This window comes from Parambassis ranga, chromosome 4, assembly GCF_900634625.1.
Source record: "Parambassis ranga chromosome 4, fParRan2.1, whole genome shotgun sequence".
Lineage (NCBI taxonomy): Eukaryota > Metazoa > Chordata > Actinopteri > Ambassidae > Parambassis > Parambassis ranga.
Window position 1 is genome coordinate 24059462 of NC_041025.1, and position 27589 is coordinate 24087050.

General features: G+C 46.7%; 1 protein-coding gene across 5 annotated transcripts in view; it reads right to left on the minus strand.

Moving 5' to 3' along the window:
* The window catches only part of pde4dip (phosphodiesterase 4D interacting protein), a 66718-nt gene that overhangs the window by 34352 nt on the left and 4777 nt on the right, over positions 1-27589 (minus strand). For 2 of the 5 annotated variants that reach the window (XM_028402993.1, XM_028402992.1), the window contains exons 2-3: positions 24599-24651; positions 21453-21520 (exon numbers count right to left, since the gene is read on the minus strand). In XM_028402993.1, coding sequence (XP_028258794.1) covers positions 21453-21520; positions 24599-24605 — 75 coding nt within the window. In that variant the 5' untranslated portion in view covers positions 24606-24651. Of the gene's footprint in view, positions 1-21452; positions 21521-24314; positions 24360-24598; positions 24652-24781; positions 24912-26734; positions 26999-27589 lie in introns of those variants that run through there. The other 3 variants (XM_028402990.1, XM_028402991.1, XM_028402994.1) reach the window with 3 other exon arrangements.

Below are 27589 nucleotides of genomic sequence, written 5' to 3' on the forward strand. Positions count from 1 at the left end.
CAATGAGCACACAGTGCTGAGCAGGTGGGAGAGCTCTGACAGCTCCACACGGCCTCTCTGTCTTCCCTGGTTCTGTCTAACTGACAGTGTGTTTGTAGCTTTATGGGGACCGACGACCATTTCAGCAGCAGAAACACCACGAAGGACCGACACACTTCACACAGCGCCCACAGCCATCTGTCAATAGCCAATAATCATAGAGAGAGAGAGATATTGCTGATGAAAACACTTTGTGGTTTTCTCATTTTAAAAACACACAACCACAAAAATGTTTCCAAAAAAAAAATCGACTATTAAAGCTTTATGGGTTGTCATCAGCTGTGGGACAAATACAATAAGAGGTGATCAATGACCTACATACACACACACACAGAGAAAGCTGGAGGAGAACGGTGCCGCGGCGGCTCATGCAGAGGTCACACCGAGAGGAACGACGTGCCCGTGAAATGAAATCATCCTCATTCTGCAGGACTTTTCCAGCAGCTCCTTAATCCAGAACAAGAGAAGAAGAAGGAGCTACGGAACGGTTATCCAGACTCATAACGTCCACCCCACTGTGTCCTAATATTAGTTATTACAATCAGAAAGTACTGAGAGACGTGGAGGAGGCTCAGATAGTCCTCGCCGTCCTCTGTTTTGTTGCCATGGATGGGACAACCCCCCCGCTGCTTATTCCCTGTGTCCAGCGCAGCATAATTGGGACTTTGCATGTGAGTGTGTGTGTGTGTGAGTGTGTGTGTGTGTGAGTGTGTGCTCTGGATTGGCAGAGCGCTGGGAGTTTTCCCCTCTCTGCCGGTAACAGGAGCTCCTTGATGCCAGCTCGCTCGACATTTTCCAGCCCCGCTCTCTGGCAGTGCCAAGCCCCTAATGCGATTCTGCAGGGGGAATGTCTGATTGTGTTTATTATGCTGCCACGGTCCGCAGCAGACATGGCGGTTAAAATATTATAATTTGTAAACCTAATTAAATCGTCAGGAGAGCCACTAAAAATATCCCCAGGAGCTAATTAAAATCAAAAGGAGGGAGACAAGAGGCTGGAAACGCTGCAGAGAAACCAGATCACACCTGCAGACCGAGCCGGGTCCAGCTCTGCACCCACCCACCAACCACACCGCTCCTTCAGCTGTTTAATCTGAGCAGAATAAATCTGGGTGTTTCATAATCAGAGGCAGTGCAGTGCTCACCTCCAGGCTGTTTTAATGCACACAGATAAACACACAGCTGCGTTTCATTTGTGCACATTAAGTCAGTTTTCATCTGGTATTTCACATTACATGGACAGAAGAATAATCTCATGTAAACAGCTGTGTGAGGATTAAACTTCACTGCATCTCCACAGGCTTTCATTTTTATTATTATTAACTCCACTCGGTCATCACGGAGAAAACCTGCAGCTGAAACTTCTGACTCGTTAAAAAAGTTTGCTCAGCTCGGGCGGTGGAACCTGAATACAATCAGGTGTGGCTCTTTAATTACAGCTTCAACAAAGGAAACTTCCTCACACACTGCGGCCCCACCCAGACCAGCAGCACATTTCACACCACCACAAGAGGGCGCGAGAGGCCCAGGCGAACACCTCCTAACTCCAACAACCACCGTGACAGGCCTCGCTATGAACGAATGAACGAATGAAGTTAACCCTTCACTGTATTCATAGGACCAGCGGGGGGCGCCACAACAGGAAATTATACAAACATATAACGCCTAAGATGACCAGCAGTCCAACATGTTGTGTGTCTGTGCAGGTCAGCTGGAGGGCGCTGATGTGTGACGGTAAACGGCTGTGGCAGTTTCTGCTGCAGCCTTCAGGGGTCACTGTGCTGTTATGATGAGCTAAAAGCAGAGCGAGTGAGTCACGTTAATTCTGACCACACACACTGAAAGCATATAATTGAGGTTCACTGCAAACGTTCATAATAACATAACTGCAACAGATTATATGACACTTTACCCTAAAATAGATGAAGGGGGGGGGGCACGTGCTACTGTTCTCAAAACACATCACCAAGATTTTAACAGGCTGTAAAATACATTTTCCAGTGATCATCGCACCACAGGGCTCATAATGATGTACAGAACGGTTAGGCTGAGAGGACGGAGCTCTTTATGAGGAAAATTCATCAAGCAGGAAATTTAAAGATGGGGGAAGAGAGGGAGGGGGGGGAGAGAGAGGGAGAGAGAGAGAGAGGGAGGGAGAGAGAGAGAGGGAGGAGAGAGGGAGAGAGAGAGAGAGAGAGGGAGAGAGAGAGAGGGAGGGAGAGAGGCAGAGGAGAGAGAGAGAGAGGGAGGGAGAGAGGAGAGAGGGAGAGAGGCAGAGAGAGAGAGAGAGAGGGAAGAGAGAGAGAGAGAGAGAGAGAGAGGGAGAGGAGAGAGAGAGAGAGAGAGGAGAGAGGAGGGGGGAGAGGGAGAGAGAGGGAGAGGAGAGAGAGAGAGAGAGAGGGGAGAGAGGGAGAGAGAGAGAGAGGGGAGGGAGAGAGGAGAGGAGAGAGAGAGGAGAGGGAGAGAGGGAGGGAGGAGAGAGAGAGAGAGAGAGGGAGGGAGGGAGAGAGAGAAGGAGAGAGAGAGAGGGAGAGGAGGGAGAGAGAGGGAGACGAGGCGAGGGAGGGAGGAGAGAGAGAGGAGGGAGGAGAGAGAGAGATGAGAGGGAGAGAGGGATGAGAGAGAGGAGAGGAGAGAGGAGGAGAGAGAGAGAGAGAGAGAGAGAGGGAGAGGAGAGAGGGAGAGAGAGGGCGAGGGGGAGAGAGAGAGAGGGAGGGAGAGAGGGAGAGAGAGAGAGAGAGGGAGGGAGGGGAAGGGAACCAGAACCAGGACCGAGAGTCAGACTGGATGTGAGATTACCGTGTATTTAATGCAGATTAACATGTGGATTTAATATGAAATCATACATACATATATATACATATACATATATATATACATATATATATATATATATATATATATATATATATATATATATATATGTATGATATCAGCTGCCTTCTTCACCAGACAAATGTTTCATTCATTCATCATCTTAATTTTTTTTAGTCTTTTTTATCCATGACACACGATGCGTTGTGAATGTAATAAACTTTGGTACGACGTCGAGTTGCGTGCACATTGTACGATGACCATTCACTGAATCACAGGCGATCACAGGTTAGGATGTACGTCAACATGCGAGGAGGAGGAGGAGGCGGAGTGACAGGTCGCACACTGTGTGACATCATCCTAAATTGCTGACACCGCTACAATTTTATCTCAGGTTGTCTTTGGTCAAAAGACGCTGACAACGACCATCGTGGAACCTGCCTCAGTGCAAATAAGACCACCGGTTCAGAGCCACGAGCACAGATATCTCCACGATTGTCCAGCGATGGTCGTCTTCCGTCTGCTCAGTGTAAACCGGCTTTAACAGACAGACGGGGGGGGCATGGGTGGAGCTGTTCCTCTGTCCACTGTCCTGATCAACAGAGACTAGAAGAGTTTCTGTAAACCTGTTGGACACGTTAACATGACAAGGTCTACATATCACTCGTGGACCCGGCCTCTAGTGGACACTGGAGGAACTGCAGCTCGCCGTTTCTCAGAGGTTGCTGCTCGGTGTGTTCAGAGACGTTTGTTGCCGATGGGCGGAGGTTTCGCTGATATGTGTTGCAGGTTATGAGGACAAACCCCTCGGTGGTGCTCACGCTCGATTACCTCCTCCAAACAGTTTGGGATTGTTTGGCAGCTGAACTTATTGGGTTTTCATTCTACACAAGGAACAAACAGCATCTGTACTGGAAGATCATCATATGCATAAAACCTGTACCGTTACACTGATTACATTAAGTGGATCCAGACAAACCGAAGGTTCTTTGTTATCGTGCTGCACATGTCACATAAATAGTTTATATTGCTGTTTAAAATACTGCAAATAAATCTCCACCGGAACTCGACCCAATCATTTCTTCATCCAGGACAGAAATAAGAAAAATATCTTATTAAGTCAACTTAAATAAACCTGATTCAAAGATGACATATTTTACATCCACTGGCAGCATCAACGTGTCCGTCAGCAGAGAGTTATCACTGCAAAATCAACAGGTCCTGAAGAACCACCGAGATAACAACATAAATCTGAGCTAATGGGCGGGTTTAACAGAACTTCAAAAAGGCCGAGAGATCCGTCTGAGGAGGCTTTTAAACACACTGTTAGAGACAGGACACATTAGAGGAGGAGGTCTGACTGCAGGCCTCATCTCCCTCCGCTCACTCGCTCTGTGCTTTGGACACAATCACTCCCAGATGGTGTGAAGGAGGTGGTGCGAGCTCGGTGCCAGCCTCCCATCAGAGCTGGGGGGGGGGCAGATCGATGGCTTTTCCTCATCTGCAAACTTTAAAATAAAACAGGCAGACAGACACTAAGAGTTGGAGCTTATTGATTAAACCTGGTGTACACGCTGTAAAGCGTCAGGATGAGGTCAGGAGGCTGCTGCACGCAGCCTGCGGCCACAGCTTCACTCGGGGCAGTGAACACAGCGAACGCTGGCTGGCCTCCGTGTTCAGCTGCAGCCCTCTCTCTGTTTCCATGGCTATTTACTCTGAGCACCATTGTTTTGCTTTAATGATGCCAAGAGAACAAGAGGCATGAAGTAAAACAGGATCTGAGTCTTTAACTGCACACACTGAGTCCAGACGCTGAGAGAGAAGCCTTCACCTCTTCTTCTTCTTCTTCTTCTTCTTCTCCACAGCGGGGACAAGCAGGCGCCTCGGCCAACCCCGCTTTATAACACAGGATCAAAAGCGCTCGTCATTTGTATGAAACTGAAGCCCGCCGGCAAATCATCTCAGCTGACACGGAGCTCTGAATGAAATCACATTAAAGGCTGTTTGGGAGGAAGCAGCGGACATAAATAACAAGTGAAGCCCTATTTCATCTCCGTGAAGCTCTGTGGCAGGACTCACACACGAGGGTTCAGGATGCATGTCGCTGTTTCCCTCTGTTGCCACGTTACTCACAGCAAGCACAGCCTTTCTGCTTTGAATCAGACTTTTTACCGCCTCCTCCACATAATGAAGTTAACTACGTTCTGGGAGGCGGCCGCAGCTCGCAACATCCAGACCGCCGCTCCCACAGCTGTCCCCTGCACCTTCACCTACACCTCACACAGCAGCCTCTAACAAACAGAGCCGACACTTCTTTATACCAGGAACCAGCGTCCTCATGTGGAGCCACTGGGATCAGTTTAAAGTCTTTATCTGAACAATACGAGACATATTTTAGTAGGTAAATCTGATGTCCCCTCCTAAAGGGGGACCTTGGACCCAGATCAGCTGCTTCTTAGACACAGAAGCTGTTTTTAAGGCCTGGGTTTGGCCTTCTTCAGCCCTGCTGTGGAAACTGTTGCTGTCCAGACAGAGGCTGAAAGGTTGCAGCTACCATCGGGTTTGTGGAGAGTTAACAGCCTATTTCAGTTCAAACCACAGCTGATGTCATAGCCTGTGGAGAGCAGGGAGTCATAAATACTGGATCTAATACAGGGCAGGCGGGTCATTAGTCCCTGAAAGGCCTTCAGGGGCTGATCAACGAGAGGGCCCATCCATCCTTACTAACCCAGGGTTTTATATCACACAGAGCTCCTTCTCAAAGATCAGACTCTGCCAGGTGGAACCCACATCGGACAGGTCCGGTTTTACAGGAACAGTGACTTTAAAAGGCTGGAACTGACTCCGGGTCAGCGGGAGCGCATTCGTCGGATCAGGATCAGATGTTCCAGCGTGGCCTCCCACCTCCCCTCCTGACCGGGGCCGTCTGAGACACCTGACCCCCGGAAGTGAGCTCCGGCTGTGACGGATGGCCCGGAGACTGCGGCTCCGAGCTCCGGCTGATGATGCAGCTTGATACTCCCAGAGTGGGAGGCAGGCGAGCGGGGGGAGCAGGGCCTGGATGCAGGCAGGCCTGGAGCCTGAAACACAGCTGCCTGCTGATGACGAGGTCGACGCCGCTGCCAGAGAGGAAACCTTGTCAACACAGCGGGTCAGTGGGACCTGGATGTCAGCGTCGGGATTCCTTCAGGGCTATTGTGTGTCTTCATATGCATGCAGTGTGTCTGCGGTGAGTTGGAGAGGTGTGTGTCTACGTTACTCCGCCTGCAGACATGCTGACTTTTCGCCTTCATGTGTGTAAAAATCTGAAATCTGAGCCAACAAACAGCTTTTTCTGGATGCAGATCTGACTCGGGTACAGTGCAGCCTCCATCCCGCCTCCACTCAGAGGTGTGAGCACCGTGAGCCTGCCAGACAGGAAGTTACCTCATCCGGAGAATCGACCGAAAGATAAAAGTACCACAGAGGGGGCGGGGGTTAGGGGCTAAAGTGGAGCTGAGATCAGCAGAGGGGGGCAGTGAGTGTCCAGCTGAGGCCCGAGTCTGTAAACCTGATCCACATCTCAGTGCTGCAATATTCATGGTTCATCCATTAGTGGCTCAGGAGCCCAACAGCTCCCAGACTCCAGCACAGCACCGGAGGCTGTCAAAACTACAGGAGCTTATGAAAGCAAGCACGGAGAGCGTCTGTTCAAACGACTAATCAAGATATTTTTAACCCTTTAAATGTTCCATGTGTAAAAAATCCTCTCTGATGATGCTAATGTGTGTGTTGATGCCATCTGTGTGGAATATATATTTCATACAATGAAACACAGCTAATGTGGCTAACAACTGATCTCTGTGTGTGCGCTGCTAGCCAGCTAGCTATGATTGATCTGGTGATTGCTTCATAATGTTCAATTCAACTGTATTATGTTGTTTTATATTATATTAGTCCTATATAGTCAAACACACACACACAGTGACTGCAGTTCCAGTTTCACCAGGGTTTTCTTTACTGATCCTTGGATCTGCAGCCTCTGAATAAAATGAGAGAAACTGTGTAACGATGAAACACACATCAGATCAAAGGGTTTGTTCACCCTTGAACGTCAGCAGCAGCTTCAATGATCCACACAACCCATCAAAACACAGAACAAAGAGAGCGCCGTCAGTCTCTCACAGACTTCTCGACGACTTCAGACAGTCAGTTTGTACGTGTTCTGACATCCTCCTCCCTCTGCATGATTCAAACAGCCAGTCGTCTGCAGTGCGGGGAGGAGCCTGGGAGGATCTACCATGGGATGTAAGGAGAGGGGAGAGAACAACAAAAGACTCAGACAGCATCAGACCACCTCCTGTGAGCCTGATACAGCGGCAGAGTTTATCGGTCCACTGTCTTATCCATAAAAGTGCGAAGAGGTGCGTGTTTTTTAAAAGAAATCATCACTTTGTGTGCAAAGATCTAAAAACTACAATACCCATCATCCTCCTCATAAGAAGGCGGAGCCAAGCTGCAGCTGGGAACAAAATCCAATCAAATCCTGTAATTTCAAAAGCAAAAAGGAGGCTACAATCTTCAGAAATGTTTGTGGGTGGATGGTTCCTCCTGTAGTCCACAGCATCCTTGACACCTGCACATTAAGAAAACAATCACTGTGACCATAATGTCAGCAGCAGTGCAGGCTCTGGCCTTGGTGTTGGCTTCCTGACGGGTTTTTGTTCTTCAGAACTGGCAGAGAAGCTGCATCCGTCAAACATCTCTCAGACGCTGCATGTGTTTGCTGACTGTTGGCGCTCGCACTGGAAACACTGCAGATCTGACAGGAAACCATCTCGCTAAGCTAATCTCCCCACAAACCTCCTGTGGCTCTGCGGCGGTGCCAGAGCTAATCAGGAGACGTCAACACTCGCTGTGTAACGAACAAACAGTCGAAAACAATGATTATGACGATTCATTCGTCTTCAGACCGGCGCAGAGAGACAACGGGGAACCCGGAGAGAGACGGCACGTCTAAACAGAGCAGCAGAAACTCATACCTGCTCCCAGGACGCATGCAGGCGGCACGGCAAGGCCGGGCGAATACCTTCCATCGGTTTGTGTAAGCAATGATAAACACATTACATGTGATCATAAGAACGTGCATTTCATGTTACAGTCGCAGTGTTTGCAGCCAAACTGCCCCGTTTTTCCCATGGTAGTGTTTCAGAGGGAGCGCAGGCCTGCACCTCATTTCTCTGTGTTTATGGCAGATCTAAATTATGGTATCAGGTTCTCCCCAAAACGAACCAACTGCCAACTGTCATGGCCGACCCTCCGTATAGGCCACTTTTGTCTCTGGGAAGTAGTGTAATTCAATCTCTCCTGAATTTCAGGCTCTCCGCTTGGATTCATTTTGGCCGTATGGGCCGAGAGAGAGCAGACAGATCTGAGAAAACAAACACAGGCCTTCAGAACAAAGTTAGTGGTTCTGCTTTTTTTTTTTAGTTTCTTCCCCAAATAGAAAGCAGAGGAAGTGCTGCCGGCACTTTGTGAATGAAGCGCAGCTGACGACCAGAGGACGACTTCAGGATGTGTGTGAGCCCCGGCTTTATGAAGACACACACTGAAACAGCAACAGGAGGCAGCCGCACAGCTCACAGTGCCGCATGCTGTGTCCTTCTCCTGGGACTAATACAGTGCTTATTGTGTCCAAGAGGGGGCGATGTTACAGAGCAGAGGCCGGCGTCAAAAGCTCTGAATCTCCTCACTCAGTGTTTAGGTCAGGACCATTGATGGCCTGACGGCTCCCCCAAAGTGAAGCCAAAACACCTGGATCACCAGACTACCACCTCCTCCATGTTAGTGCACGGCCACACCTCAAATAACATTTACCACAGATGGTTTATGACTTTTTTAAAGGTAATAAAGTCACTTTTTAACTGGAGCAGTTGAGCTACGAAGTGGCTTCACCTTTTGACCTCCACTGTGCACATTCTGGCTCTAATACCCCGTTCACACTGGGGAAATAAATCTGGCTAAAGCGGGATTCGGGCCGCATCCAGATGCATCCAGATGTTTCGAGTCGGATTCGAGTGTGAACACCTCGAATCCGACTGTATCCAGTTAGATTTCAGTCCGGCTAGATCCACCTACGAGAGGTGGATCGTGGCTAGCACACGGGACAAAAAACCGCACGACGCATGTGCACACACGGTCCTACTGCAGCCTGAACGGACTCTGTATATTACAAGGCGCCACCTAGTGGTTTGGAGGACCGCAAACACGCTGGATGAAGCCGGATTGAGTGCGGACACAAGTGTGTGCTAGCCAGATTTGAAATAGGTGTGAACGCATCCAGCTTAAAGGCTGTCTGGGTTCAATCCTAGTCTAGCTGGAATGACTTTCTCCAGTGTGAACGGGGCCTGAGTCAGAGAGAAACAACCTGCTGAGCACTGTGAGGGTCAGGATTTTGATCCTTGTAGAGAACACTGACAAATGAAGATACTTTAAACGCCTCCTTACTGCTGCTGCACTCACAGCATCACCTGCTGCAGACTCTCAAAGCACTATATATATATGATCATGACACACACAGAGCCACACGCTGCTCTGATCACAGTTAGTCTGATTGACTGTTCTGCTCATGTTTAGATTTACACAGACAATCCTCTACAGACATGCTAACTGCTACACGCTAGCATCAAAGAATGGCCTGTTGTGTTTTCTTTTCATCTGATTGGTTCAAGTTAATGACTGACGGATGGTTCATCCAATCAGCTGAGTGTTTTAGTCCCTTTCTAAAGACGACCTGTCTGATCAAAATAATCCTCACAGCTTTACTTTTGTTTTCTGTTACATCGTCAAGATGTTATGACAGTTTAGGAACAAATGATGTATTGAGCAACAAACTACATGCAGTTCTTCACTTGGCCACAGGAGGGCACATGGATAAATGAACACCTTTGAATTCCCTTAAAAACTGCTGCTGGTTGTACATGATAGTCAGAGAAAACACACTGCAGCGCTGCAAACACGTCAGCTGTTGGCTTGTGTCCTACACAGACACACACTGCTACAGGTACGTTACAACCCCGGTGTGTGTGTGTTCGTTTATGTGCTGAGTGTGTATCCACTGTGGGCCTGTAATGGTGGAAACACATGGCTGCTAATTAGCTGCTGGACTGTTTCCCTTTATTCCTGAAGAATTTAAGGTTTTGAGGTATTGAGGCTTCAGTCCAACAGTGGCTCCACACACACAGACACTCACAGACACACACAGACACACACACACAGACACACAGCCACACACAGACACACACAGACACACACAGAAACACAGAGCTGTGTCTGCGATGGATGTCCGTGGACAGTTTGTGCCCAGTGAGTGCATGCATGGACAGACTTATACACTGTACAGTCTGTGTGTACCAGTGTTGCATTGGATTGTGTGTGTGTGTGTGTGTGTGTGTGTACTGTATACTCTGGATGTGTGCCCTCCTTTTTGTTGTCTGTGGATGGAAATCAAAGGGACAGGGAGCGGAGCCCGAGGCCCTCGCTGCACTGAACCATCAGTTGGCAGGATGAGAAGCGACTGGATAATGAGACAAAGAAGCAGGGCGGCCGGGTGGAGGCTGGAGGTGGGGGGGGGGGGGGACGGGGTTAAAAGGAGGAATGAATGACGTGATGGAGGGAGAAGGAAGAGGAGGATGAAGAGGAGCGAATCAGGGCAGAGGTCATATCTGAGTGTGAGTAGGACTTCTTCTCTGGGTTGTGTTCATGTGTCTGTGTGTGTGTGTGTGTGTGTGTGTGTGTGTGTGTCTGTGTGTGTGTGTGGGTGTTTGTGGGGGGGTGTTCTTGGCTTCATTCTAGTGTATAAAATCTCTCTGTGACCTGTAAAGAATTTAAATGTGCTCTCTTACTGAGGATTGTCTGGACAAACCAAAGAAATGTTCCACCACATACATGTTTCAATGTTAGAGGACCAACAAGGAACACTTCCTGTCTCCCTTTTCAACAGATACATGCAGAATACTGCCACCTGCTGGAGTGGAGTGATAATCCACTGGCCATGGCTACATCTCAGTGTGAATGTGTACATGTGAAACTCTGCAGATGGATGTTTTTGTGTCTGTGAGGCTCTAGCTGCCTCTATATGACAAAAAATCAACAGCGTGTATAAAAACAAAACATGTCTGATAAGTGACCAGAAAAGAAGAAAGTGTGTCACCTACAGTCGAGCAGACAACTGTGCATGTGTGGAATGCAGACATGTTCGTAGCTAAACCACAGTCTGCCTTGCTGCTGAACAGCTACGCTAACGTTTCATATCATATTTTTAGTTTAGTCAAATTAAAAGCTAAAAGAGGCTTGAATGTGAGTGGTGCTGCAGCAAACGTGTCATTTGGTTTAGTGTGAATTTAAAATATGTTCAAAGTATGAAGCAGAGTACTGAAAACTGATGTTTAAATGTTCTGATTATGGTTCTTTTAATTATCAGTGTATGTGCTGATATATATATGTGACTAACACTTCAGAGGATGCAGGGTAATTACATCTTCTCTATAAACTTTATAGTCATGTCACTGCTTTTATTTCACATGTTACATAACCAACAACAGCTGAACATAATTGACTGTGTGTGTGAGAGAGAGGGAGAGAGAGGGAGAGAGAGGGAGAGAGAGGGAGAGCCTGACAGCCACCACAGTGTGTGATGCATCCAAACATATAATCAGAGCGAGGACAGAGGGGACTTCAGCTCTGCGGCTCGCGTGAAGACTTTAAATGTTTCAGATTTCAGGGTTCACAAAGTATTTGGAAGGAATCTGCTCCTCTCCACACTGCTTTAGCTCCGGCCTTATTATGACAGAGCCTCCTCTCTCCTTTGAATTACTTCTATGTTTTTTCCTCTGCAGCATTAAATGAGTATAAAACCACAAACATGGGAAAACATTGTGGCACTGCCAGGTGAAAGAAGCCTTCGCTCAGCGCCTGGCAGCCCGGCCCGGCGCTGCGGCTGCACTTCATTAGCTATCTCCCCTCTACCTTTCTCTGACAAATTCAATAAATGTTCATCTGGTTCCAATTAGGCCCTCGTTAGCGATAATTGGTCCGGTATTTACTAACAGCATTACTCAACACTGGCTGGCGCAGGCAGAGCCGGCCTGATCTGAGCCAGGCGGCGCTCGGCCTTCTGGGCCTGTTAGCTACCTGCCAATCCTCAGTGCCCTGCAGAAACCTGCTATCTGTGAAAGGCCGGCTCTCCACGGCCTGCACGCCTGTCCTCTGGTTGTTGCATTTTGGACACAAAACGGCTTTAGTTCCTTAATTCTAGTAGTGCTGATCATTGGAAAAACTCATTTGACGTGAAGCCTCATATAACTGTGATATGTTTTAGGGCTGAATAAAGTGAGGCATGAGGCAGAGAAATTTCATGCAGTTCTGTTTTTAGATCTTATTAATCTGGATAATAAAGGGAAAATCCCCCTGACAATAAAACACTGGTAGCCTTATCCTGACAGCCAGGCTGGCTTCTCCTGTTTATTCACTGACGCTGCACATTTCTGAACGTCTTCAAACAGGAAGCACTTCTGTAAAAAGTCACTTTTTAAACTGTCGGTCTGTATGAAAGGTGCCATCCTGTGGTGTTTGGAGCTAAGAGAAGTCAACACATCTCTGCATATACCTACAGCTCTAAAGTCTGTGTCTGTCCGCGGTTATTCTGCCTCCATGTCCTCCAGCATCCCTCTAATCTGCTCTGCAGAAGTTCAGTAAAAGTTGTAATATTAATCAGCTCCAACCCTAAACATGAGTTAACAAAAATATTCACACCTGTGCAGGCCACAGTGGAAGCCACTGCAGGACATGAACATAGTAACCAGGCTCTGCTCTCTTCAGGAATTATTAACTACAATCAGATCAACCGTCCGTCTGTCGTGGACTAATATCAGCCAATCAGAGGCTCCGTCCTAACAAACCTGCTGCTGGTTGTTTCTCACAGGACTCCACACAGGCCTGACGGACAGGCAGGTGATCACACAGTCTCACAGCTCTCATAACGATCCAGCTGCTGTGCTGCTGCAGTACGACTGAGGGACCAGCTGCGTGTGCACAGAGCGGAGGATTATTTATGATTTATTAGTAAAACTCTGGCCAAAGGTTTGTGGACGGTGCTGCTCACATGTGTGAAGGGTAATAGATGTGTTGGAGATATTTCTTTTGGGTGGGGTGGGGGGAGTGAGGACACTGTGCCTCACCCAGCGTGGGCGAGAGCAGCAGGTTCTACAGAAGCTGATGGTTCAGTTCTCATGTTCTGCTGTCAGGACGGAATGTTTTCACAGGGGGGGGGGGGGCTGTTTGGGACTATTTTAGTGGCGGATTGATCCACGCTTGGCTCGCCTCTTGTGTTTGTGGGAGTATCTGTGGCAGCAGGACACATGTGGGATTCAGTCAAAACAAACGGTTCATGGAAATAAGGGGAGAGTGCGGCTCTGGATTCACACACGCTACGAGCAACATGAGCCTGAGTCACACTGAGCAGGAAAACAAGTCTGTTTAGAATCTAATCAGGTCTGAAAACATGAAGAGCTCAGCAGAATGCTCCGAATGACGAGAAGCTGCTGCAGCATAGAGAACACCATGAGTACACCGGGGGGGGACAATGTGAGGAGCAGCAGGCAGACGGAGGAGAGTGAGACTAAGTCAGGAGATTCAGATAGAAGAGCGACTGACTGATGAACATCAGTCTCCCTGGCTGCTCCTGGTCTTCCTTCTTCTCCACTCTGCTCCCAATTATTCCATTTAAAGCCTCCCTCAATCACAGAGGACTCACCACACAGCACCTGTCCCAGACAAACTCTGGGTTTCAACACCCCGTCCTAATGCGCTGATTCCAGGAACATGCATTGGAAATAAATGATGACACATGGGTGCACGGAGCACATCCAGCTCAGCTTCTTTCTGTGTTTTTTTTTAAATGTGAATTTTTCCTCCCCTTCTCTCTGGCAAGTGAGTGAGCTTCTCTGGTATGTGAGGCGGTTCTGAGGTCTGCTGCGCACATGTCGCTCTTTCACAACCTTTTATAGGCTAAAGAAAAGAAAGAGATTTAAAAGGAGGGCGAGAGACAAAGCGGGATCTGCAGAAGTATCCGAGGAGAGGAGATGGCTTTGATTACACACATTACCAGCCCACAGAGAGACTCTATAAAACAATAACAAATGGAGACCATCAGTCAGCCCATCAGTAATACGCTATAACAACAAGCCAGCTGATGGGAAACACACCTACTAACAGTCACAGCACAGGGACGGAAAAGATACAAAAGGAGCCTTGTAAAAATGGAGATTCAATCTCCACCGCTAATGAAGAGGTGTTTCTGACGGAGCGGGGTCACATGTGCCAGCTCAGACTGACGGACCACTCTGTCCCACTGCGTCTGCGCCGAGCCATCGACGGTCCGTTTTTACCGCCTCTCTGCACCGTGCGTCCACAGCCTGGCTGGATTTGTGTGACATCAAGAGCCACACATTAGATTTTTTATTAAAAAGCAGCAGGATATTTAATGTACAGCTTCTCATCAGGTGTATTCTTAAATTAAAAAAATCGGTTTTTTAATATTGACATTTGTTAAATAAAACCCCAGATAGAAATGTCCACCATTTTTATTAATTTATTAATAGTAAATGTATTAATTTTTAAATATTTATTCCACATCTAGTCTTTTAAACAAAAAAAGCCTGTATTTATTTATCAACTCAAAAATACCTCTTTTATTTTGGCTTTTATTTTGAAATCTGGGATATAGGGCTGCATCTTTTATAGTAAGAGTGAGAAGTTCAACGATCAATGAAGCAACTGTGTGGTTTTAATGTTCTATAAATAAAAACTACTAAACTAAACAACTAAATTTAAAAATCATACAATAATAAATATCTATATTTACGCATTTTTCTAGTATTTGAATGTACATCTATTATAATAATATAAAACACTAAGATAAAATAATCATAACTTAAAAACATGCTTGTGTCCTATAGTTCCTGATCATGTTTGTTTACTGTTTGGTTTATCTGCAGCTCTTCCTGTTTCCCTTTTTGAATGACAAACACGGACTACTGCCACCTGCTGGTGTGGAGAGTTACTGCCTCTGAGGCTGCAGTTAGCCGTGGCTGGAGTCTTTGCGGGTGTTTTTATTTGGACTTCCTGGCTTCCACACAGGCGACATGTGGCCCAGTTGACGTTCATTGCTGTTTCTGGGCCTTAAGCACAGCTTTAAAATGACCGTGTGATCATGTCTGCAACCAGCTAACATTTGTGAGCATTTCCACATGATAGTGGGCGCACATGCTGAATATAACACATAAATACATCTGAATACTCAGAGGAGCCCGGTCCAACCATACAGAACACACACACACCACACACACACTGTGTGTGAGAGAAAAACACACACACTCCATTCGAGATGCTGAAGATGATTTGCTGCCTTGTGTGGATGTTTTCCAAACAAATACTTGTCGGAATAAAGCACACACACGGCCTGTCAGAGTGGCTGTGTTACCGCTGTGAGTGTGGTGTTACTGAACACCTTTAACTCAACAATTATCATCCATGACCGACACTGTGATCAAGTCAATATGTCTTCTCTGACCCGCTGGAGAGGAGCACAAATTTACTGCCACGCCTGGGATCAATTAACAAGCGGAGTCGAGCTCGGACTACCAGCCCGACTCCGCTCTGACGGTCCCTGGCTGCATCCATCCAGATGGTGGCGCTGGAACAGCGCACAGACTGAGCCCAACACAAACCACAGACGCTACAAAGACGCTGATGACATCTTTATGTGGATTCTGTGTGTAAGTAACACGACTCCGGCAGTTTTTCATCTGTGATCTGTGAAAATGAAAGAAACACATGGTGGGATCCACGAAGACCTGCTCACCCAGAGGTGAAGCGGTGCTCTCACAGTGACACACCTGCACCTTTAAGAGCTATTCACTGAGGCTATTGATGAAAGGTGTGTTATGATGAACTGATACGACTTTAATATATAATAGCTCAGGCCCTTTAGAATTCAGACACACAACACTGGCTTTGTTTCACTGATGAGCTTCTCAGTCTCAGTGAGAGCTTCTTCAAATCGAGAACTTAGGAATAAATGCAGAGGATGGGAGCCCATGTATCCCCAGCAACAAAGACACATACACAGCCCTAAAGGTCAAGCTCCAACATGCAGGACCCTATGGTGCCACATATTCCCGACTCAAATATCACGTGGTTCATAAATATTGACAAAATCAAAGTATTCAACTGCCAAGCAGCATGGAAGTTCCACAAACTGCAGTCCCTCCTGTGTCCACTAGAGGCTGGCTCCAAAACATCTTTAGAGTAGAAACAAACATGTCGCCAGCCTGGTACAAACACCGGTTTGGTCTGTACTGATTTTTACAAAGCTCCACCTCTTTGCCTGTGTTTGGATTATCCATGAGTTTAGGTGGAATCAGACACCAACATGCTGGGGGGCGGAGCCTCAGACACTGAGTGAAGAAGTTTTAGAGGAAATTATTATTAAATTAAATTATTATTGGTAATACACAACAAACACTGTGTGTGGCATCAGTGCACATGACATAAAACAACATCCTGCCCTCAGCTCATTGTCAAAGCAACGACCTGGCCATTGAGAAGATTTCTGTGTGTGTCTGTGTGTGTGTCTGCATGTGTGTGTGTCTGTGTGTGTGTGTCTGCATGTGTGTGTCTGTGTGTGCGTGCAGCAGATCTGCTGGTTGGCTGCGCTGAAAGCTGAGCTGCTCTGTATCGATCTGCAGCCCGTCTAAGTGCTGCTGTGGTGAAAATGGACTCCTGCTGTCAGCACGTCCATTAACGCTCATCAGCTCATACACTGCAAAAAATACTTAACATACTTATCTGAGGGAGAACATTCACTTTATTTACCTCTAAAATGAAAGAGCTTAACACAAACGAACTGAATAAACATTTGAATTTCTACATATTCAACTTTTTCTTATTCATTCAGTCACAGGAACAGAACTCAGACCTCTGTGAAGGTCAGACCTATTCGCAGACTTTTTTGCAGTGAGGTCAGAGAGGGCGCAGACAGACAGCCGGGCATCAGCATCTATTCTTAGAGGAGGAAAACTCGATTGTGTCGTTCTTCAGTTTCATCGGCCTGATGTGTATCTATAGATGAGTGTTTCCTGACATTAAGAGAATCACTCTCTCTCCTAAAAGCTGCAGAGGGACGAAGGATTAATAAAGAAATTAACTTTTCTTTTAATTTTTAGATGCTTAGGTTGCTCACAGCTGTTAATAGTTATATGATTATTATTATTATTATGTCTGTGTGTAGTAAATATGTGAACAAGAGAAAGACTTTGGACAACTTTTATTTATTACGTGCATTTCTGCCATCATGGATCACTCTCCTCACCATACAACAGAAACTAACTCCACAACAGAGAAAGCCGTCGTATACCAAAGATCACACTGCCAAAAACAGAGAAGAAGAAGATGGTGGATTAATGTCCACTCAACAAGGAAAGCTGGAGTGAGGAGGAGCTCAGAGGAAGAATAGAGAACAATCTGTGTGTGCGTTACAGAGCTGTACTGAGTCTATGCAGGAACCACACACACACTAACATTCTCCTACGAGGGCCGATCTGATCTGCACCGTTTGACATTCATCAGCTTCCTGAATCCAACCTGGCTTCACAGACTGGGTGAGAACCCCGTCTATATGACCTGTGTGCTTTATAAACTCCACACCTACCACCTACCACCTGACCAACAAGTCAACTCTGAATTATTTCAGAAAATCAGACATTCGAATCAGAATCAATTCTCAGAATGTCCCTAACCATCAACTGTCTCCCTACCAGACAGCAAAGCACTGACATACATCCACCAGCACACAGACCAATCCTCATGTCTAATGCTAATGTGCTAATGTGCTCAGCCTTTGTTGGAGGGGGGTGGTGTCGTCTTACACACAGATACATTTCATCTTATTGATCAAACACTGACACATCATCGATTTCTGTTGTCTCTGTCCTTATTTTAATGTCACTGTTTCCATGCAGAGCTGCAGATCAGCTGCATAAAGCAGTGAGTCAGAGCCAACAGCTTGAGGGTTGAACACACACACACTCACTCTCCCATAATATCCTGACCTATTTTCAAACGCCACAACAAAAACTAGGAGAGCAGAAGAAGCGAGGAGGAGATAAAGGCTGTGAAGAAGCAGGCTCGGCTGTCTGCTGCAGGATCTTTGTTTTGGGCTCCATACAATACGGACCACGGTCCATTACTGCCACTCTGGTAATGGTAATCCATCTCTGACAGACCTTTCATAGCACATGTGGCTTTTTAGAAGTGAACACTGAGACGGAGGGCAGAATAACAGATTAACAGCCCTAATTTGTCCTGAGGTTTTAATGGCCAAAATTATACGCAGCCCTCCCCCTCCTCCTATCAATCTAAGTGTCTCCGCGGTCGGTTTGAATTCGCATTCATAGGCAGCCATGTGCTTCCAATTTCTCCTGCGGACTAATAAAGGCCATTTGAGCGAGGGGCATTTTGATTGGGCGATTTTTCTTTTTTCCTTTTGAAAACCTCAGAACTGCAGAGCGCGGATGTTTGACAGCTACAAACGCTGCTCTGGCAGGTTCACGTTTCTTCCAAGCAGCCAGTGGGAGGATTGATTCTTTAAACTGACGCAAATGTAGAGAGGACACACACACACACACACACACAGAGGCTGCCATAACCTGGATTCAATAATCCAGACTGCTCTATTAAGATGAGAGGAGCAACATGCGCTGCCACTGTCAGAGAAACTTAATGTAAAACTACAGTAGCACAGAAGGGTCAACAAAGTGTAATGTGCTCCGTCAGAATGTGGAAATCTTTCAGACAAGAGCCTGACTGTTATGTCTCCGCTCCGATTTGAAAATCAGTCGTTTCCGTTGGTTATAGCTGGAGAGCCTGAACTGATGGAAATCTGATCAATCACACTCTGAACCTCCGCCTGGAAGTCTCAGTGTTTCACAGCTTTGTGTCAGAATCCTCAGATTCCCGTCCCGATCCAATACTTTCAGGGTTCTCTACAAAGCCGATTGGCAGGTAACTCTTCGGCTTGTCCTGCGCCTTCGCGCTGTCACAGGGCATACACTACAATGAATTATACCTGTTGTATCCACGGATACAAGACTTCGGCAAACTGCCAGAAATGCCACAGACTGTTAATACTCCGCTTCAAACTGGTACATTTCACAAAGGAAACGGCTCATCCCAGTCTCGAACCCAGCACCTCTCGCACCCAAAGCAATAACCACACCTCTCACTACAAGACAGAGCCTCCTGCGCAGCATTATGCTGGATTAATCCACGGAAACGCATTAACGCTGATCGGGAGGTAAGGTCCGATTCCGATCGAGTCTGAAGACTGATTTATAAACTTCTCTGTTAAACTAACACATGCTCTCACAGGGATACACTCTAAACACAAAACACAGGTAATATTAGCAACATAGCATAACTCTGTCCAAAGCACAACAACTGTGGTGGTGTGGTGACGTAGGAAGACCATGAGGATCCACCGTTTGATCTGCCATCATCACTCCCTGGTTACCTGAACACAGTTTGGGTTGAAACATTCATAACCACATGTTTTGGTCCACATCTGGAGGACCACCTGTCAGTCACCAGCTATTAGGAGCTAACTCCAACCAATCAGCTCAAAGAGGAGACACAACTGAAAGCTAGCTTGTAGCATGTGTGTGGGGCTTTTAGAAGCTCAGTCAATATTCTTTGAGCACACTGAGTGGTGTCGGACAGGATGTCTGCAGGGTGGCGACACGTCAACCATCAGCACAGCGCGGCCATGTTTCCCCTCCTCCCTCCATACACAGCCAGTGTTCAGGGTGCCTCCCAGTCTGTTGTCTGCCCTGTACGTCTACATACAGTGACTCATCCCTCCACCCCTCAGCGAACTGTCAGAGGGAAACTTCAAAAGAAAAGCTGAGAGTTCCGCTCTGATCACAGCTGCACAGGAAACACAACACATCATGCATTTTACATCAGACCCTCACATAAACCTACAGCTCCTCTGTGGTTAAAGAATTATTAAGATCTCACATATTAGAGGATTAATTACACAGCACAACAATCAGCAGTTACACATGAGGCACTGTGCTGGATGATTTACACCAACAGCAGGTTAGCACATGTTGGAGAAAATCCTTCTTCAGCAGTCGGTGGAAGACCTTCACTCTGTGCATGTACAAGTCACCTTACTCTTGTTTCTTTGGGTCACAGCAAGTAAAAACTGCCCCTGACCTCCTGGTGGCCATGACTGAAGCCTCCACTGCATCTCCCTCATATCACTGACAAAGGTTGGCTCCACACTACAATCCTCTGAACGTGCACACTACATGATCCACAACCACACAGTTCCCTCTGTGGAGATCAGGGCTGCAACGACTAGTCGACGGAAAAATACTTCAACTAATTTAGTAGTCGACGGGTCGTTAGTCGTCATCGCATGGCATGCGAGTGTAACATTGCGTGCCATGCGATGACGTCACTAACAAGACTCCACCCAGATGTGATGGCTCTGAATACAAAGAGATGACAGGAGCACAAACAGAGCACGTTGAGTTCTGTCTAACTGACAGGAAGTTTGCAGCAATACTGTAAATGTGCCTTGGATCAGGCTCAGGGATGAACAGAGCTGTGACTCACGTAAACAGCATCCTCAAAAAGAGCCTGATTAAAAGTCAAAGCAGCCATTAGATGAAAGAACGTTATTACTCTGGGTTCTGTAACAGAACCAATCAGACAGCTCGTCCTACAGGAAACCTGCTGTGGTTTCATATTTCACTTCATTTAATCTTTTCTCTCCAAACTCTCCACATTAATTCAACATTATTACAACCAGCACCCCCTCCTCCATCCACCCAGAGCTCTGTCCTTCACTAAATGGGAACCAGGGTAATTGCAGCAAGCACCTCCAGAGTTATATCAGACCCATAATGCACCTGGCAGAGCTCCCAGAGTCCATTACTCTGGTGCAGAACCAGAAGCAGAGGAAGCTACGCCTCTCATCTCCACAGAATCCCAGCCTCTAAAATATGTCTGCATACGTAGGCTTCCTCTCACTCATTCATCCATCGCTCTATGGCGCCTTCATATGGACACAAGCGGGTTTAGTTAGTGATGTAAGTACTTCCAGGTACTTTGTCCATTGTCTGCACAAAGACGACCAAAGACAGAAAACAACACAATGACCTGATGTGAGCCAAAAAATGAGATGATGACAACCACAGAACAACAGAAACAGACCTGAGAGTGGAAACAGCTTCTGAAACTGTGACACATTCAACAACACACATGATTCATGTGACCCAACCTGAGCTATCAGAGCCACACTGAAGGGTAGAGACACACACACAAGTTTCAGCTGCCACATCATCATCTTAAACACACCAACATAGTCATTACCATGGAGCACAGAGGCATGCCTGGACACACACACACAGCAGCAGCAGGAGCCTTGGATCCTCACTTCCTGTTGTTGCATGAATCATGTGACCTCAGCCTGAAAACACACGTGTTCTTACCTGCTCGAACTCTCGGAGGCTGTGCATCTGTACCGGCAGGCCTTTGTCTGTTTCATCACAGGAGAAATCTGCACAGACAGAACAGAGAGAATCAGAACCATCAGAAACTTCTTGATGAGTAACTTCAGTGAGCAGCACTGTATGTTTTAAGACTCTTTGTTATTTGGTTCTCTCTCGTTTTTGGTCCGTCCAGAAACATGAATGACAACATCTTTCATCATAGATCTCCTCTGCTGATCTTGACACTACGTTTGCCATTTGAAATTATTTTATTGGCTAAACATTACAAAGTAAACAAACATTACAAAGTAAACAACAACAAGTTACAGCTAGCTGGCTAAGATTAGCAAACACTGCTAACCACATCTAAGTGGATATGATAGCTAGCTAGCTTGTGGCCAATGATACAAACCTATGTCCAACAGTGTGGATTTTAGCCAACAATAAATGATGCTACTGTGTTATACACAAAGCTAATGTGTAAAACAGAAGCAGCTACTGGTGACTTAGCTCCATAGCATTGATCTTAGCTTTATATCCATCCATCATCTATTAACCCGCTTCATCCTGCAGTGCACATCCAGCTAACTGCCGGTGAGAGGCAGGACAGGTCACCAGTCCATCGCAGGGCAACACAGAGACAGACAACCATTCACACTCACAAAATCCCACGGAGAAAACCCACGCAGGCACAGGAGGACATGCAAACTCCACACACAAACCCCATCGAACCAGGAACCTTCTTGTTGTGAGGATGACAGTGCTAACCACTGCACCACCGTTAGCGGCGAGTTAATAACCAGCGAAGGATTTCTCTTGTCCACTCAGACTGTGTTTCGGTTGTGAAAACAAACCAGGGATTAATGCTAAGCTTAGCCAGCTCGCTGTAACGTAGCTAACCTCTGCAGATCTGCCGTTGACTTCCTCACATTTCCTCTAGCTGCATCATCAAACAGTGTAATGAAAAGCCGCTATGCTTGACTGACATGTGGTACAATGAACAAGAGGTTCAAAACACACCAGGAAGCAGCTGGGGAATGAATCTAATCAATGCACCCTGCAGACTGCAGTTCCCCTGATGACCACAGGGGTCACTGTTAACATAGGAATTCTGATTCCTTGAATCCAGAACTCCTTAACCCTTTGCTGGTCTGGTCGCATCTTTAAATCTGATGGATGTGTTGTACTGAGTGAATGCATTCTGTCACTGAGGGTCTTCACAGTCTTTAAGTACAGTATAACTGAATGTGTGTGTTTGCGTGCCTGCAGCTGTGCGTCATTCATCTCAGTGTTGTGTAATATTTTGTGCTCTGGCCTGTTGCAGGACTCCATCCAAAATACCTTCCACCTATGTTACAGAGCAGCTTTTTAATAATATTTAATGCACCGCAATTTTAAAGAACCGTCAGAATTATAAACTCTGCCAGCCGTCTTGATTACACCCCTCGGGATCTGGCCCCCCCACCCCTCCTCTCCTGCACACTGATTGGCTGAATAAAAGTTAAACTATTGTACAAATCCCCGCTGTGCGTGGAGCTTTCTGGGAACGCTCCGGGCCTTTTACAGAGGATAAGTTTGGCTTTGAGACGTCTTAAGACCTCTGGAAGAGTTTCAGCTGGACCACAACATACCGTCAGTACTCTGAGTGTGTGTGTGTGTGTGTGTGTATACACACCTCATATATTTCCAGGTTTAATAGCTTTATAATGAGGTGAGGGTTGCTCAGGACATCTCAGAGATGTTGCTTAGAAGGATTTTCATGCTGTTGGACTGATGCTCAGTAACAGCCAAACCATTTAACTGCAAGCATTCAGCGTTTACAGTGATATTTAAAGAGCTTTTTACTGCTGAAATGCATTTATTTGCAATAAATAAACAGGCAACAAGAAAAAAATCCTCTGCTCCAGTGAAAATAAAATTCTTGGCAGACTGTTTCTACTATAAAATGACTTATTTTACCATTTTTAGAGGATGTTTTGGAGGTGAAACTGTCAAGCCTCAGAAAGCAGAACGTCCTCAGAGTCTCAAAAGAATGGAATCTGATATAGCTGCTGTTACAAGACACCTTAAGGTCAAGAACAAATGTCCAATGCAGAAGAAATGTGTTTTCGAATCATGTTAGGACTGTTGTTGCTGAGCCTCCTGACAGAGGTCAGACAGACCTGGAGTTCTGTTTTCACTGCAGGAACTTGTTGATTCTGCCTGGAGCTGAATTCCAGGGCAGTTCAGGTGATGTTTACTCACTCCTTCTGCCGTCACAAAGTTTCCTAAGGTATCATTTTTACTCATTGTTCAGTGCAGCACCTCTGTGTAAGCAGCACAGTCATGGCAACAGGCAGAAGAACTCAACCACGTCTCAGAACGCAGCTACAGAACATCTGACAGTTAACAAAGAAATGGAATGAGTCTGTCAAGACGTGAAACATGTTAGCTCCACATGCTAGCTCCACATGTTAGCTCCACATGCTACAGATATTTGTTTGTATTTCTATAGCAGCTTCTACAAAAGCAGCTCACTCACACCAACATGGACACTGAACTACACAACCACATTCTTCATTGATTAGCTCATGTGACACCTTCAGAAACTCCAAAATAAGACGATCTGTCCTGCTGTTAGAGTCTCAGGCTGTGATGAATGGTATCATTTGACCGTTTGACACATTTCAAACACTGCCAGCAGGTTACAATGTACAATGTGAGAAAAAAAAGATTCAATAAATTCAAAACGTGCTTCAGAAAGTCCATTCACAGTTCAGCTAGCTCCCTTAAAATCAATTTTTTTTGCCAGTGTAACCTTAGCCCTACTCAGTCACATTGCCTCGTTATGTAGGTCAACACTAATGAAGACACACATTTTACCTGTGTCTGATTGGAGTTTCCAGACATCCAAGAAAAACAGTCGAATCTTTCTCTCCCTTCTCAAACTGACCCTCACAAACAACACACACACACCCCTCTGTGAAGGTGTGGCTGTTACTGACACAAACACAGGGTCATTCACGGTTGCAACACACCGCTGCTCCTACAATACCTAATTAGTCAGCACAGGAGTGTGTATCAGAGGGTGGGACAGCATGGAAAAACACGCCTAGAAAAAGGACAAGAAACAGGACAAGCTGCTATGTTAGATGTAAATCACTTACCCATCATGGGTCCAATGCTCCTTGGCCGGGCCCGTTTATCTGCACCGCAGTGCCTGAAAGAGACAGAGACAGCCATCAGCCTCAACACTGTCCCAGGTGTCTTCACCAGCAGCCACACACGGATCCTCCTACGTTAAACCTGGTCCTTCAGGTTCATGCCAATTCACCCACCAGTTCCCCTACCTGCCAGCATGCTGTCTGCATCACACGTCACTGAAAACAGTCTCCTGCAGCACAGAGGCTCAAAAATAGTCCAGAACGAGCTGAAGGAGGGAGCTTCCCACTGACATGTCAGAGACAGCAGGCACACTCACACACTGCTGCTGGAAACTGAGTCAGCGCATGCTTCCAGTCACACAGCCATCACTCACCAATGGGAAGAGTAAACACAGACAGAGAGCGGAGGAGCCCAGGAGAGCCCTGCAGAGCCCTGCAGCTCAGGCCTCTCAGGCTGTTATTAAAGGAAATGTTTACCAAACAGAAGTTCTCTCAGAGCAGAAGGCTGATCAATGAGGAGGACTTTTAGGATCAGAGGAATGTGGGCTGGATTTCCTCCTCATTAACACGTCCTCTCAGTCATGAATAATCAATGAGGCAGATTAAGCTGATGGAGCCGAGCTGTTAAGACCTCACTTAACAACAGCGAAGATCAGGCAGAGGAGGAAGCTTCACACCAGGGTGAGATGTAATGAGCCTCTGAATAACAATGGAATCAAAGGCTCTCTGCTCACTTGTTTTACAGCTTGTACAGACCACCTGGGTGTGTGTGTGTGTGCTGATCAGGCCTGGTGGTGGTGACAGCTGTGGGAGCAGAGAGTGGAGCTGGGTGGACAACAGTCAAGGCCTCCTGAGCAGCTGCTGGACCACCACAGCACAGCCACCAGGCCTGAGCTGCTCGTGTGAGAACATTTGTTCTCTCAGGTGTTGCTGTTCATCTTTAAGACTGCTCCCTGTTTACTAAAGTTGTAACAAACTACAGCAACACACACCTGACCAGGACGTCCACAGGGGGACATGAGGATCCTGACCATCACTAAATGCATCATCATCTGCAGTTAACCTACAGTTAGGTTAGAAAATTTAAACAAACCTGAAAAAAGTGTTCACACTACGACTGACTCACAAGTGACCAACAGCCACAGGACATACATTCAAAGACTGTTATGCAGGTTTTCTACAGTTGGGTAACTGGTTTGTACAGACTTCCACAGAAGTGCAGGACTTCAGGTTGCAGCGATTGAGTCCACACTGACTGAACAGTGACAGCAGTGGGTTTTCAAGTGTAAATACTTGACTTCTGACTCAGAGTAAAATGAAGCATGCGTTTTGATAAAAGCTGCAAATGAACACAACACAGTGAATACACAGCAGAACCGCTCTGATTCTAACCCTAAAGAACCCCTACAAGCACCGGGGAGCACGTGATAAGAAACAGCAAACCCTGGATGGAAGTGTACTGTGGTTTTCTCAAATTATGAATGACTTCATGATGGACCTCTTCTCAAAGCTCCTCCAACACAACAACTTTGGGTTAGGGTGCATCCTAGATGATGAAGTGTACTTTACATGCACCTCAATGACGGTGGGCACAGAAATATAACACCTGCTTACCACAGGAAACTTGATGATGGACAACAATAATATTTTTTCTGTACTGCCCTTTGACATCCAAAGGAAATATTCCTGATACTTACCACATCATTTTGAAACCTCACTGATGAGCCATCTACAAACTCATGCTCTAACTTTAAACGTTTCTTTCACTCTGTGGTGAAGACCCTAAGCCTCACCCTTCAGATGGCGTAAACATCACAAAGCTTCAGTGATGAGCTCAAACTGGAGGATTTAGCCAGACCCACTGTCCTGTCCACCTGTCAGCCTTGAAGCGGTTAAAACAACATGAACAGAGATAGTCCAACTGTTTGCTGACAGAAACGATCCAATCACTGCCCTCCTTCCAGTGGTAGGAGTCATTATGTAACACTGGCACAAAGGTAGTGGAGACTTTTTACTTTATGCATCAGCATTCAGTGCAGAGGAGAGCCTTTTCTGTTCACATTACATTCATGAATGCACACCCACACATGCACACACACAAAGGCATGATTCACCATTAAAGCTGCTATCACTCCTTACCTTCCTCTGTACAGAAATCCACTCATACTCCAGCCGAACACTCGGAAAACAGATTCAATTTAGACTCCAGCAGCTCCTGCAGGTGAGGAGTTCTCACTCATCCGTTTATCTCCCAACTGTCAGCAAACAGCCGGAGCCCGACTCCATAAAAAGCAGAGCTGTGAGAACCGGTCTGTGACTCCTCAGCCCGGAGCAGAGTGACCACAGTCAGGCTGTCCGGCCACGAGGCTCCCAGAGGAGCCAGCCGAGCACCCAGGCAGTCATTTGACGTGGCAGAGAGAAGGAGGTAAACACCAGCGGGAGCAAAGGTACACACAGAGACCGCCTGGTTCAGCATGAAAGCCTGATGTGTTCCAGCACGCTCCAACACAGCCGCTTCACTCAGCATGTGTGTGTGTGTGTGTGTACACGCCACACCAACGTCTTCCTGCCATTGCTTGTAAAACAGTCACTGAACTGTCAATTGGCTATTTGCCTCCGGTTCTTTTTGAAGACAGGGTGGAGCACAAGGAGGGCACCTGTGTGTCTGTGTGTGTGTGTGTGTGCACCCCTCTCCACCTCCTGCAGGTGTGTGTAAGACATGTTGGAGCAGGTAAGACCAGGTATGATAATCTCCTAATCTCCTTCAACAGAAAGCACACAGTCAGCTGCTTTACATTTCTGCCTGCAGGACGGACACACACACACACACACACACACACAGACAGACACACACAGACCACACCACACAGACGAAGAGTCTCCAGATCTTTCATGTGAAAAAACATTGAGTCCATTAGACTGGATTGGAACAGACAGGCAGCTCTCTGAGGCTCATGGAAATTCCTGCCCAGTGCTTCTCCAAACAGGAGGGTG